Source organism: Pygocentrus nattereri, chromosome 22 (genome assembly GCF_015220715.1).
Source record: "Pygocentrus nattereri isolate fPygNat1 chromosome 22, fPygNat1.pri, whole genome shotgun sequence".
In the NCBI taxonomy this organism is placed as follows: domain Eukaryota; kingdom Metazoa; phylum Chordata; class Actinopteri; order Characiformes; family Serrasalmidae; genus Pygocentrus; species Pygocentrus nattereri.
The window spans coordinates 21,867,939-21,881,116 of NC_051232.1; the positions used below are offsets into that span (position 1 = coordinate 21,867,939).

General features: G+C 39.0%; 1 protein-coding gene across 50 annotated transcripts in view; it reads right to left on the reverse strand.

Moving 5' to 3' along the window:
* The window catches only part of LOC108427456 (protein tyrosine phosphatase receptor type D), a 713,922-nt gene that overhangs the window by 80,350 nt on the left and 620,394 nt on the right, over positions 1-13,178 (reverse strand). For 26 of the 50 annotated variants that reach the window (XM_017697632.2, XM_037532739.1, XM_017697621.2 and 23 more), the window contains 5 exons: positions 11,886-12,473; positions 11,364-11,464; positions 10,820-11,076; positions 9,232-9,325; positions 1-132 (listed from right to left, as the gene is read on the reverse strand). The exon at positions 1-132 is cut by the window's left edge and continues 78 nt beyond it. In XM_017697632.2, the coding sequence (XP_017553121.1) occupies positions 1-132; positions 9,232-9,325; positions 10,820-11,076; positions 11,364-11,464; positions 11,886-12,473 (1,172 nt within the window). The remainder of the gene's footprint in view (positions 133-9,231; positions 9,326-10,819; positions 11,077-11,363; positions 11,465-11,885; positions 12,474-13,178) is intronic. The other 24 variants (XM_017697645.2, XM_037532745.1, XM_037532751.1 and 21 more) reach the window with 3 other exon arrangements.

Here is a 13,178-nt window from a genome sequence, read left to right on the forward strand (position 1 = left end):
TCCGTACATCTTGGTGTCTCCCAGAGTGAACTCCGTGGGCAACTCTTTGAAATACGCAGCAATGTATGGCTTAGGCTCGACCTGTCTCCGGAACCGCAGACCACCACTCGTCCGGTTTATCTCTTTCAAAAGCTACATGAGAAAAGAAGACAGAGAACGAACATGAGTTGAGATTTGTTTTTAAGGGTTGTTGACTAACCTTTGTTTTTATATTAATTCTGCCATCAAATCTGCCTATCTGTGAGATTTCATAGCTCCTTTGGTTAGGTTGGATAGGCTTTAGAGGACATGCTGGCACAAATCCCATTCAACCTAATGAGAAACTCAGTTTATATCTATTTATAATGTGTAGGTATTGTGATATAAACTTCAGTCAGGACCATTTTATCAAAGAAAACATTTTGTTTCCATATGTAGTAAGTTAAATTTGGTGGTATGGTCTGTTCTGGGACATCTCTGCCCTTCCATGCAAACACATGAAAAGCCAAAAGCAGAGGAAGCAGCAGAAAGACCCCCCCCACACACATTTCTTTGTCTGTGTAAATGTTATAGAAAATAAGGATTTTTAAGTGAAATGTTACAATTAAAATGGTGAACACATTTTATGCTAAATGTATTCATGTTAAAAACTGCTGGGACAAGAGAAAACGGCAAGGGAGTTTTATTCACTCACATACTAGGCAGTAATGCTGAACCTACAAAACACAACATTGGGTTTGTAGTAGATTAGGGAGCTGCAGTCTCAAATATAAGACATGTAGTCACATACTACTGTGTCTCAGTTCAGATATGTATATCTGGAAAATATTTATATTTAATATTTATATCTAGAAAATAAATTACCCAAAGTTGGACTTCATTAAAGACATGTAGTGTCATACCACAGTGCTACAGCATGTAAACAGCATGTACACATGGCTAGTGAGTAGACGCCAACTGGAAACTCATCTCACGTGGACTGGATATCACGTGACGTTCGCTGTCATGGTAACGGTTACTCTAAACGCTGCTCCACGCATGCGAGTCATTCTGCATCGGATTACTTGTAGCGAGCAGGTAAACGAAGATTTTCATCAGACAGTTGAACAGAGTGAGAATAAACACCTCAGTCTGAGTCTGTAATCCGACTCTATTCAGTCGGATTGTATTCAGACATTTACTCCTCTACTCTTAATGAGAGACGCCGCACACAACATGAACTATGGAAGACTTGTAGGGCCAAACAGAATTTTCATTAACAGCACTATTTTTTAATCGCATTAAATTGATAACTTCGTTATTATCGCATTAACTTCGACAGCCCTAATACATACATACATACATACATATATACACACACACACACACACACACACACACACACACACACATATATATATATATATATATATATATATAGATAAACAAGAATAAACACTCTCTTTCATATACACATTTACTGGGTATCTTGCACACTATTGCCCACTTTTGAATCTTGGATAGAGAAGAAAAAGGCAGTAGCTCTTCAGATCTGTATCATTTTTCATTATGCTCTCTTTGATCTAACACTTCATACATCTCTTACAATCTGCAGCTTTTCTGAGTAACTAAGCAGATCACTCAAGAGTTCTGTTAAACTCAACCTCATACTACACTCAGAAACATAGAGACTACACAGATTCTACACACTGATTCTACACAGTGTGAAACAGGTTATATTTGTGCTTCAGAAGGGTAATTAAGAAAAAAAAGAAAAAAAAGCAATGAAACAAATATATATATATATATATATATATATATATATATATATATATATATATAAAAGAAAGAAAAGGAGAAATGAAAAGAAAAATATATAGGTACAATATGAAAGGTAGATGAGAGCACTGTGTGTGTGTATGATAGCGTCTTCAATCCAAGTGGCCCGTCACATCGCGCTCAATCCGTCTGCCCTTCACACAACTCCCAAAACACTTCTGAACACCACTATTGACAAACTAATAAACTCTGTCTGTCCTTGAAGGTGACTCACTGTCTTCGTCTTTCGGTTGACAAGCTGTCCAACAAGATGCAAGCAATTACAGCCTCAGTGCTTATCAATAGGCAGTAATTGCTTGCTTTTTCACAGAATAACTTAGGTATATGTTTGAGATTTAATGAAGCAGCAGAGATCCAAACTGACCTCAGGCACTTGTTTCAACATCATGATCTTCATTTTGCATTCGCCATTTCAACATCCTCTATATTGTATGTGCTATCAGTGCTCCTCTGCTAATAGCACAGAGGGCAATATCATGATAATGATTACCAAACAAAACAGTCTGTAAACGTTTAGCTAATCAGAGTTAAGGGTGGGTGACACGGCAAAGACATAACATCATGATACTTGATACTTCAAGACACAATATGTATCATACTCAAAATTGGAACTGACAGAATGCACCAGCAAAACAAGTTCGGGCACAAAAGCTATTATAAATATATTTAAAACATACAAACACACACCTGACTCAATCAATTAATCAATCTATTGATAGTTGGGAAAAAATAATGAATATGTCATATTGATCAGTCACTTGTTTATGCAGTTACTGTACAATGGTTATTGTTCACATGTCATGTTTTAATGGTTTTATCGCACAGCTTACAATGTGCGTGTTTTAGGATTTAGTTTACACCAATTGTAACTATTAACATGAAGCCAGCATATAAGTAATATATGGCATTCATATTTGATTTTTCTACCTCATATTGTTACATATATATTGCGCATATATGTTAGTACATATTGATATAATGCTGAAATATATGCCCCATCATTATAAATGGACAACTACATATAAGTTGACGTTTTCCATGAGTTCCAGTACCTGGGCTGGCCTGCTGTTAAGCCAACTGACTCTGTCGCCTCTGTCCATCTGATTCTCTATAAAGACGGAGTGAGTTATATCAAACCCAGTGCACAAAACTACACATATAAATATTTTTGCTGCAAAAGTTAACAAAAACAGCCGTTAGCTGTTATACTGTACATTCTCCGTAACGGTAGCTGAGTACATTTTCATATAGTAGGCTGTCCGTTAGCTTGTTAATGCTAGCTAACATGCTAACGGGCTAATAACCCATCTAACATGTAGAGTCTGCACGAGCTAAGCTAATGTGCGGCAGTTTAAGCTGAGAGTTTTAGCACACCCGCAGTTGGGACGGGTACGAGTGAATTTCGGAAAGAAATGTAAGGGCTAATTCTACCTTATTGAGGCAGATTGTACCCGTATTGAGGCAGATTGTACCCGTATTGAAGAAGATCCCACTTATATTGAGGAAGATTGTTCCCATATCGAGGCAGATCCCACCTACTTTGAGGCAGATTGTACCCATATTGAGGAAGATCCCACCTATATTGAGGACGATTGTACCCGTTTGAGGCAGATTGTACCCGTATTGAGGAAGATCCCACTTATATTGAGGAAGACTGTACCGGTATCGAGGCAAATCCCACCTATATTGAGGCAGATTGTACCCGTATTGAGGCAGATTGTACCCGTATTGAAGAAGATCCCACTTATATTGAGGAAGATTGTTCCCATATCGAGGAAGATTCCACCTATGTTGAGGCAGATTGTACCCGTATTGAGGAAGATCCCACCTATATTGAGGACGATTGTACCCGTATCGAGGAAGATTCCACCTATGTTGAGGCAGACTGTACCCGTATTGAGGTCCGAGCCGTCGCTAACGCTCCACAGCAGAGGCGGGAAGCGCGCGCGTAGAGCAGCTTCTGGAAACGTCGGAAGGCTTCAAAACGCACTCGGTAACTTAAGTAAGTTAAATGCTTGGTTTATTCGATGTACCAACGTTTTTTTTCCAGTCAGGCACTCACTCACACTTAATCTTATGATTTGGTAGTGTTGAACTCTTCATATGTTAAAATAAAAATGAACATCACTTGCTACCAGTGACTAAGCCATTATCTGCTTTGGCAGCTAGCTAGCTAAGCTAGCAAGTCACCTCTTAGATGAATGTTTGCTCTCACAAAGTAAGAGAAAAGTCTGTTTTTTAAAATACCGTTTTGAATTGAATTTATATTCAATTTTAATAAACGAGAATAACTGCTTAACTAGCTAACTAAACTATTGGCGCAAGCCTAGTTAGCTAGCTACTGTTAGCAGGTTAAGTTAGGTTAATATCCTAGCTCTGCTGGAAGACCAACAGAGCTATTTTAAACATTTACCAAATGTTCTATCTTCCTACAGCCATCCATCTGGTTGGGTACTGATCAGGACTTGCAGCTTGTCCCAGGTGCTTTCAGTTTTATGGTTGTTTATTTTATTGCTAGTACCTATCTTATAGTTATATTGTATGCATTTTAAGTTGTATTTATAACTAGTGCTTAGAACTGGCGATGCTTTGCTTTTTTCTTTACTTTGCAAAACTGCTGCAGACAAACAATAGAGTTTTCAAGGCTGTGAGTGAAAGACATATTACACTGTTTTTAACATGTTCCTTGTATTCTATCGCATATGCCTGTTCTCTTTCTTGTTGATTTGTATATTTTTCACACTGCCTAACTTACTTTTTTGGATTAGCATATTCTCATCCGTTTTGTTTGGTGAGTGTTCCAGACTAATGTTGCTTACTTTTCTTAATTTTTGATGCAGCCACGAGGAATCCACCTTTACAAGCTGCAAGTGACAAACAAATTGACCATAGACCTCCATATCTGATAAGGGACAAGTATATTAGGACAGCAAGGTAGGCTTCAGATGTTCATTCTTTTGCTGCCTCTCTCTCCCACTCATATGTACACACTCAGTAGCCATTTTTAAAGCACTCCTAGTTTACAGATTGCAGTCTGTCAGGTATTATTTGGGTGGTGTATTGGACATAGCAGTGATGCTGGAGTTTTTAAACACTGTCCACTCACTGTCCACTCTCATAGACACTCCTCACTTATTGCTCCACCTTATAGATATAAAGTCAGAGACAACAGTGCATCTGTTCCTGCACAGTTGTTGTTAGTCGTTCTCTAGACCATAGGTATTTCATTAAAATTCAGTCCAGTTAAAGAAAATTTCTTCAAGGTTCAGAACATCATAGTGTCTAACTTGCATTATGATTCATCATAGTGTCTAGTTTGCATCTAGTATTAGTTAACCGAATGTAAAATATAATAAAGAACAATTCAGTAATATTTCAACAGCATTTATTGTCACTTTTCTCTTTTTAGAGAAAGCCATGTAAAATAATCTGTCTCACTCTCTTTTCTGCCTTGTCTCTCCTTTGTGTGGGACTCACTCATTCGAGTTGTGGTGCACATCATAATGCACAGATCTGATTGGCTGAGTAGCATCATGTGTGATATTTACAATGCATGTGATTGGTCTGTAAGTTTCCCGGGCCGTACTGTAAAGGCTAGAAAATGTACAGCGATTAAAATAGGACCACACCATCGAAATTAAATAATTCTCATAGGTTATTGGTTATAAGTCCAGGAGTATGGGTATGGACTCGGACCACGGTCCACCTGTTAGTTACTTCTGCTCTTGATTTTCATCGGAGGTCACAGGATGCTGTTGGCTGGATATTTTTGGTTGGTGGACTATTCCCAGTCCAAGTAGTACAGTAAGGTCTGTATATATTGTTTAGAGAACTACAGCACTTGCTTGAAGATGCTTTCTGGTGTAATCAGTTCATGCCCACATACCAGTGAACACTATATTCTTTAACATTGACACCAGCTGTGTCAACCTAATATTTATTAGTACTGATTTCCAGTTAACATTTTTAGTTAACTTCAGAAAGCTTTGTTTACTGATGGAATGTAGTGATTACATGAACTAAATGTTCTTAGTTCAATAAAGAAAGACAAGTTAGTACAACTGAAAGAGCTTTGCTCAAGCCTAGTTGTACTTTTTAGTATAACAAACATAATCTCATGTCAGCTCAGCTAAAAAAAAATTTTAGTGTTGAGAAAAATGTCAGTAAGTATAACTAATATTTTACAAAAATTGAGGAAACAACAATTCTGTACCAAGCTTTTTTTGTTGCAAGCTAAAAAATGTTTTACAGTGTGGCTATAAGAGAAATCCATACATGCTGATGTATCTTGCATATTTGAAATTCATATTTTGGCATATATCAGAATTCCACATGGGAGTGCTTGGCACCATACTCTAAAGCAGGGGTGTCAAACTCAACCAGTGAAAGTGCCATATTAAAAACTCATCAACTCTGTGGGCCAGAGGGTTTTTAAAATTTTCTTTGTTGTGCTATAACCAGAACTGGCCATTGTTTTTTCAAAATATGCCAAAACTTCAACAGTAAAATACATACAATTTTAGTAGACTTTGAAATATCACATGGACACTTGAAATATTCAAAACTTGAATGCCCCCAGGAGCTCAGTCTTACCTATTTGTAGCTATAAACCTACCTATTTGTTTGGAATATACACCTGGTATCCTTTCTTTCAAGGTCATTAAGACTCTAGCTCAATTGCTAAGTTAATATTAAGTGTTTATATTGGTTGTACTGCAGCTGAAGTGGATTTTTTGTGATATGGCTGCTGTTGAATTAAGGTGTAACCGCTGTCCCATAGATTGTTGTTTGGGTAGGAGAGTCAGAGCACATTATGTTGCAGTGCAAGTTGGGTATTGCAGCACATTGTGAAACAGGCTAATAATAACAGAAAATTAAAACACCTTTGTGGTGCCGGATAGGATTGTGTAGCAGACATAATCTGGCCTGTGGGCCTTGTGTTTTTGGCCTTTGTGACACAAGGGCTTGGAAGGTACTACATTTCTTGACAGATTATTACTATGACTAATGACTGATGCATTGAAAAATTGTGTATTTTATCATATTTTATGTTGTCCAGTTCTGTAAAAGCAATAAGCCGCTTAAGTGTTATTTATCATGACTGTGCTCACATGCATGCTTTTAAAGTTTCCTAGGTCACAAATTAGCGCTATTACTTTATATTTTATTATATATTAGATGCTCAAGCTACACTGGACAAGATCAGAACACTTACATTTTCTCAAGCTTTCTGTGCTTCTTCATTATTTAAAAAGCACATCAAATATTTTCCCTGGCAAAAAAATAATGCAACACGGTGTGCTACAGTGATAAAATTTCCCCTCTCTATCTCTCTTCCTCTCACTGCCTCTCCCTCTCTCTATTCACCCTCTCTTAATCATCAATGTCTGCTCTTCAAAAGAAGAGGCAACACATTATGGTGTTAGCAGTAGCGCTGCGTCCATTAGCCTATCAGGGACCATTTGCATATGAATGCAGCTCTGCGTTAGTTGCTCTACAGAATGTAGGCAGCAGAGGCGGAATGATGGAATGACTGGGCTGAGAGTGCTGAACTCATCCTCCCTCTCTCTGTCTCTCTCTGTCTTGCTTTTCTAAAGCCAGACTGAATGGCCATTCCGCAGCAGCTTGAGTGCAGCTACTTTTCCATGTTGTCATCATTGTCGCTAATGCTCAGATTGGAGTTTTGATGTTGCTTGTTTTGATGAAACTTCTGGGGAAAAGTTGTGGGAAAACTAGATTTCTAATCTCTCACCTTTTTCAGGACTTTACAGTGCATATTAGGGCTGCACAGTCCACTATATCCCCTGTTTATCACTATCACAATGGTGGCCTATGCTACAGTGAAATGGCAGAAGGCTGCAATATGCAAATGAGCCAACCTAACCACTCACAAAACCAAAATCTAGAATGTTGATTGGACATCTGGATTACTCTCCGCATGCGTGTTATTAATGTCAGTAAGTATTCGTAAGAATATGTTAAAGTAGACACCTCACACTCAGTTCTGCTTTAAGTCACACCTGCTTTTAGTCTGTGATTTAAAAAAGGATCTGCATAGTTCAGGAATTTGCAAGTCAGGGTATCTGTAATGATATGAAAACTTTCTGAATACTACTCAGTCCTAATAATGGCCAGTCAAAGTTTTACATGTTTTAGACAGCTTCTGTTGATGGTATTCAAGATCCAGCAAAAGTGCATTACTTTGGTAAGTGATTCAGAAAATAGTCACTGCAAGTGTTTTTGGACAAAATAATGCAGGCCGATGTTTTAACTTTATGGGGACTTTATGCTCTGCATAATTAAACTGTTAAAATGTAAACAAAGTTCTTCAAAGTGGTTTGTTGTGAAATGCTCTCTTCTTGAGAAACTTAACGAACTTGAAACTTCGTTCTTGGTGTTGGTGAAAGCTGTCCAGATGTCCACCAGGCGTACAACAAGCTGTATCAGAATCACACTATGTAGCAATGTAGTTGCATAAACTTTATAATGTCAATATACCATTTGTTAACTATTGTATTGTTAGCCTATGCTATACTAACATTACAGAGGGCTATAATATGCAAATGAGCCCTCTGGCTAATTACAGATTGAGTTTCTGTGGGTGTTTTGATGACTCTTGGTATTAGTATGATCCATCAAAGGACTAAAATAATGCAAGTTGATATCATTTTAGGCTGCATGAATGTGTAATTAATGCATTGCAAGTCATATTGCAAGTGCAACGTGTAACAATATGACTGCAATACTAGTATTTTGCCCTTATTGTGCAGCCCCACTCATGGCTGAGTCTGCTGCACTTAAAACTCTTTGTAGCTCTTTTCATAAAAAGAACAATACCAATATGTCAAGCATGTATCGGTCCACTGATTTGATAATACCGGCACCCCGCTGCCTGTATGCTACTGCTATTAAACTCTTGGACCACCTAGATTATTGTCCTGCATACAAGGTCTAACTAGTTTTTAATCTTCTGAAACAGATTGTCAATGTACATAGTCTTTTATGTTGTAAAATAAAACAATAAGACAAAGATTACAAACAATTGAGAGAAAAAAATATGACTAGGCTGTGAAAATGTGGTTGCTGACATTGTGCTAGATTGGTTACAGCTGTATAATCAACTTTGTTTATAACATTGCTGCAAAAATGGTTTAAACAAATGCTAATGTAAAAAAAATGTTGGAAAAATAAGTGAATTGAACTATGAGTAGAAAAATGAGCAGTGAAAAGTAACATTTTGTGTAATACTCCGGTAACCACCGGTGGGTTGCCCAGAAAATGATGAGCAAAAGTCAGTGGGGCCGCCAGCTTTCCTGTCAGAGGGCCAACAGTGGCTTATTGTCCTCTTGCTATCTGGGTAGCTTTGTTAGTGTTTAGGACAGAGAGGATACTGATCATGTTGAATAGCTCTGGTGAGGATGAAACTCTTCATACCTCCTCCAGGTTCATCTCATCTGGACTGTCCCAGGGTTTGGCGAACTTCCCTGCCCGCTGTTTCTTCAGAGGGACCACAACAATGTAGTATCCCCTACGGACAAAAATTTTAATTAAATAATGACCTTTAGATTTGTATTAAAGTGTATCTTATTTTTCCCTACCAAGATCCTTTCTAACTGGCTAAGGAATGTGTTTACTTATTCATGGCAGTTGAAGCATGAAGGAACTTTTCTTTTCCTTATCTACCAAGGGCTTTCTTTATAGAAACACAAGGTCTGCTGAGATTAGCCAATCAATATGCACAAGCCTTTTCCTAATCCACTTCAAACAACACTGGATTAAACAACACATTTGATAAAAGACAACAGAAAGAGTAAATAAAAAGGGCCTGAATGTCACCAGCAGCCCAACACAGGCTGTTTATTTTTTGTTACACTTGCGCTAAGATCTCACAGAAGAACGATTAGTGCATTTAACATCTCGCTAAACCTCAGTTAGCTCCAAGAGAAGAAGAGTGGGGGGTGGGGGATTCTGGCTCTGTCTGCAGTCTGGCAGAGATGAGAGGGGTTTCCCCACGAAGAGGACGGGCAGATAAAGGCTATGCCAAGGTTAGGGAGACTGGGTTGGACATAACACTGCTAGCACTAGCCAGGAAGGCAGAGTGGACCAGAGAGGGAGGCTAATGGCTGGCTAATTAGCTTAAGCCCTGGCAGAGGGAAGAGAAAGGAGAGGAGGAATCAAAAAAAAAAAAAAAAAGATGGACTGAGAAAAGAGCCAGGAAAGAAGAGAGAGGGAGAGAGGCAGTTTCGGATGAGAAGTTGGAGAGAGAAATGCTAAGCTGTTAGCCCAACTGTGTAGTTCCAGCAACAGAGTCAAGCTACAAATGTTAAATGTAGCATAAAAAATTGTAGACTTAATTAAAGTGCTGTACCTCACAGTTCTGTATGATTTGATTGAGCTATGTATAAAGCTGTGGAACTTGAGGTTAAAATAAGCTTAGAATAAAAATCTACGTTTTCAACATTGCGGGACGCATTCATCGACCAACCCTCACCGAAAATAAGACATAACACTTTTAAGGAGAATTCCACCAATTTTTCAAAATTTCTGCCAAATAAAAGGTTAAGATGTAAACAAAGTCATTCAGAGTGGTTTGGTGTGAAATGCGCTGTTCTAGTCAGAAGTGTTCACAGTAATGGTGATCACAATTGGATGTCACAAAAGCTATTACATGAGATGTAATGAATATGCTGCCTGACGCCTGAGATGTTAGTTTTGAGAGCAGATTTTGGCTTCCATTATTTAACTAGTATTACCATTACATATAAAATGTGTAGGTTCACTGGTGGTTTTGGATAGTAAATAAAATGTCTATATTTGCGCTGTTGACATTGCAACTCCTGGTTCTATCAGCACCACTGTAAAGAAATCTGAGTTGGTTTCTCTACAATCAACCATTTCATATCACACCATTCTGAATGTCTCTTTTTACAGTTAACAGCAAAATCACCCTTAACATAGCAATGATAGTTTTAATATTCTATGTATGTATTACTTGAGCTTTTGCTCTGTTGCCCTCACTCACTTGACTTTCTCTGTGGTCTGCACAGAGGGCAGCTGCACTGTGACCATGCCATCGGAGTTGGTCTTGCCAATCAAGTAGGGTTTGGTGCGCAGGATATCTGGGGCAGTCATGGTGGAAACACGGTGCTGTAGACCACCGGCGCTATTTCCTCGGTTGGTCAGGAGGAAGGAGTACTGCGTCTCTGGTTGCAAGTTGGTAATCAGCTTCTGGGTCAGTTTCCCATCCACCTCTACGCTTTGGCCATTATCATACAGGATCTACAAAGACAAAGATTAAACATACTTAAGGTGGCCACCTCAGTTCTGTAAAATTCTAGCATATTTGCTGGCTAACCAACCTTATTATTAATCAGTACAGCATCAACAAACTGAGGCCAAACTGACCCAAATGTAAGCAAGAAAGGCTTTACTGCCACTACCTACGTAACTGTTGAATTAATTAAAGCCAGCAAACTTGAGTATAAGTAAATTACATTTCAAACAGTTTTAGCATAACACGTTGTACTCAGAAAATGCCAAAATGCAATTTTGTGAAGTTCTCTCACTGTGAACGGCTGCGCAGGGTTGTAGTTGTCTGGTATCTCCCACGTCAGCAGCACCGAGGTCTTCATGGCAGCTTTCACGTGAAAATTTTTTGCAAACACTGCTAAAAGAAAGGTGGAGCAGATGATTTAGACAAGCATGGCCGACACAGAACCATTGTCTTACTCTCTACTCCTTTTAGAGGAGTGGCCAAACGTTAGGGCCTTACCTTGGGTAACATTTTTCTCTTCTACAGCACGGCTTAAAGAGGGCTAGCCCGATACCTTTGTCTTACCTTTGTTTACCTGGAAATTACCATTTGCTTACCAACTTCTAGGCTTTCCTTGTGGAGATACTAACTATAATTTCACATGAGGACCCTATGATTGGGGCTAACCCCAGGCTAATTCTGGAAACACATCCCTTCTGAAACCCGCCACTTGCTTGCTGAATGTTGGGGTAAGGTTGAGCAAGGTTGGAAGAAGAGGCTGGTTGGTTGGAGGTTGATTTGAGGGGTTTTGGAGGGGTTGGGGTGGGCCTCCTACCTTGATCCAATGGTTGCGTTCTGAACTGGATGCTAGGGCTATAAGGCCCAGGACCCTTGCTGGTGAAGGCACACATTTTGATATCGTAAGTAGTGTCTGCTTTAAGCCCGTCCAGAATGACGGTGGACTCTGGGGCAGCGATGAAGAGTTCGGAGGGACTCCGGGGACTGTTGATGTCTTTGTACTGAAGGGCGTACTTGATAATGACTCCGTTACGCTCTGCTAGCAATACGGGCTGCCAGCTGACCTGAATGGTGGTGGTGGTGGCACTTTCGGCCACAATGCCTTGTGGGAAACCAGAGGGTGTGTCCTCGGCCGTAGTGATCTCCTTAACCGTTTCCTCACCAAAGCCCACCTTATTGCGTGCTGAGAGACGGAAAGTATAGGACGCTCCCTTGTGGATTTCTTTGGTAGTATAGTGGTTCTCACGTTCTGGGAACTCTATGACCGTCAGAGGCTCCACATCTTTGCGTCCGAAGCGGAGTCGGTAGCCTTGAAGTGGGCCGTGTGTATTCGGTGGAGGGTGCCACTGCAGCAAGGCCGTGCCCATGTTAGTGGGACTGACCATAAGACGAGGTTTCTCTGGGACTGAGAAAAACAAGGCAGAAGGTAATGATGACTGTAGGCAATGCAGGCAATGTAATACATTTCTAAACAGAAACAGCTGAGGTCAAATATTGGCTGCTGTCAAAAGAAAACCTCAAAAACCTTTTGTTTTCTTTTTTACATTTTCACGTTTTTACACTCTTTGAAAACACAAGTTGTCCTTCACCTGTGTAAGTGTTTCATGGTTAATGCAACAATAGAAAATTACTTAGAATAAAATATTGTTACATGCTGCTTGTTACATTAGCACATGTTAACCATGTTTTTTTCATTTCCTTATCATTTTGGAGATCAGAGTTTTTAAATTCTTTCTCATGACCATGACAGTAAAGTACCCCTTCAAGTGAAAATGGCAGTTGTTATTTTAGTACACAAATAAAAAAATAATATTATTTGAAAGCATAAGCAAACGTAGTTTTCTAAGTTATAATATCAGACCATTTCCATCTTCAATTTAATTATGTGCTTGTACAGACGAATACAGGCACAAGTTCACACAAGGTAAATTAGAGCAGACATTCTCAAAAAAGTGGGGGCCATGACATCACGGGGGGGGGATTGCACAGATAAAATTTAAATTAAAAAAAATTAAGAGGTACTTAGACTTTTTTTGTCAATTTATTAAATGTGCTTGAGCAATGCCTAAAACGTTTTGTGTTTAAAAATGGTAGCTGTTTTTAAACATTA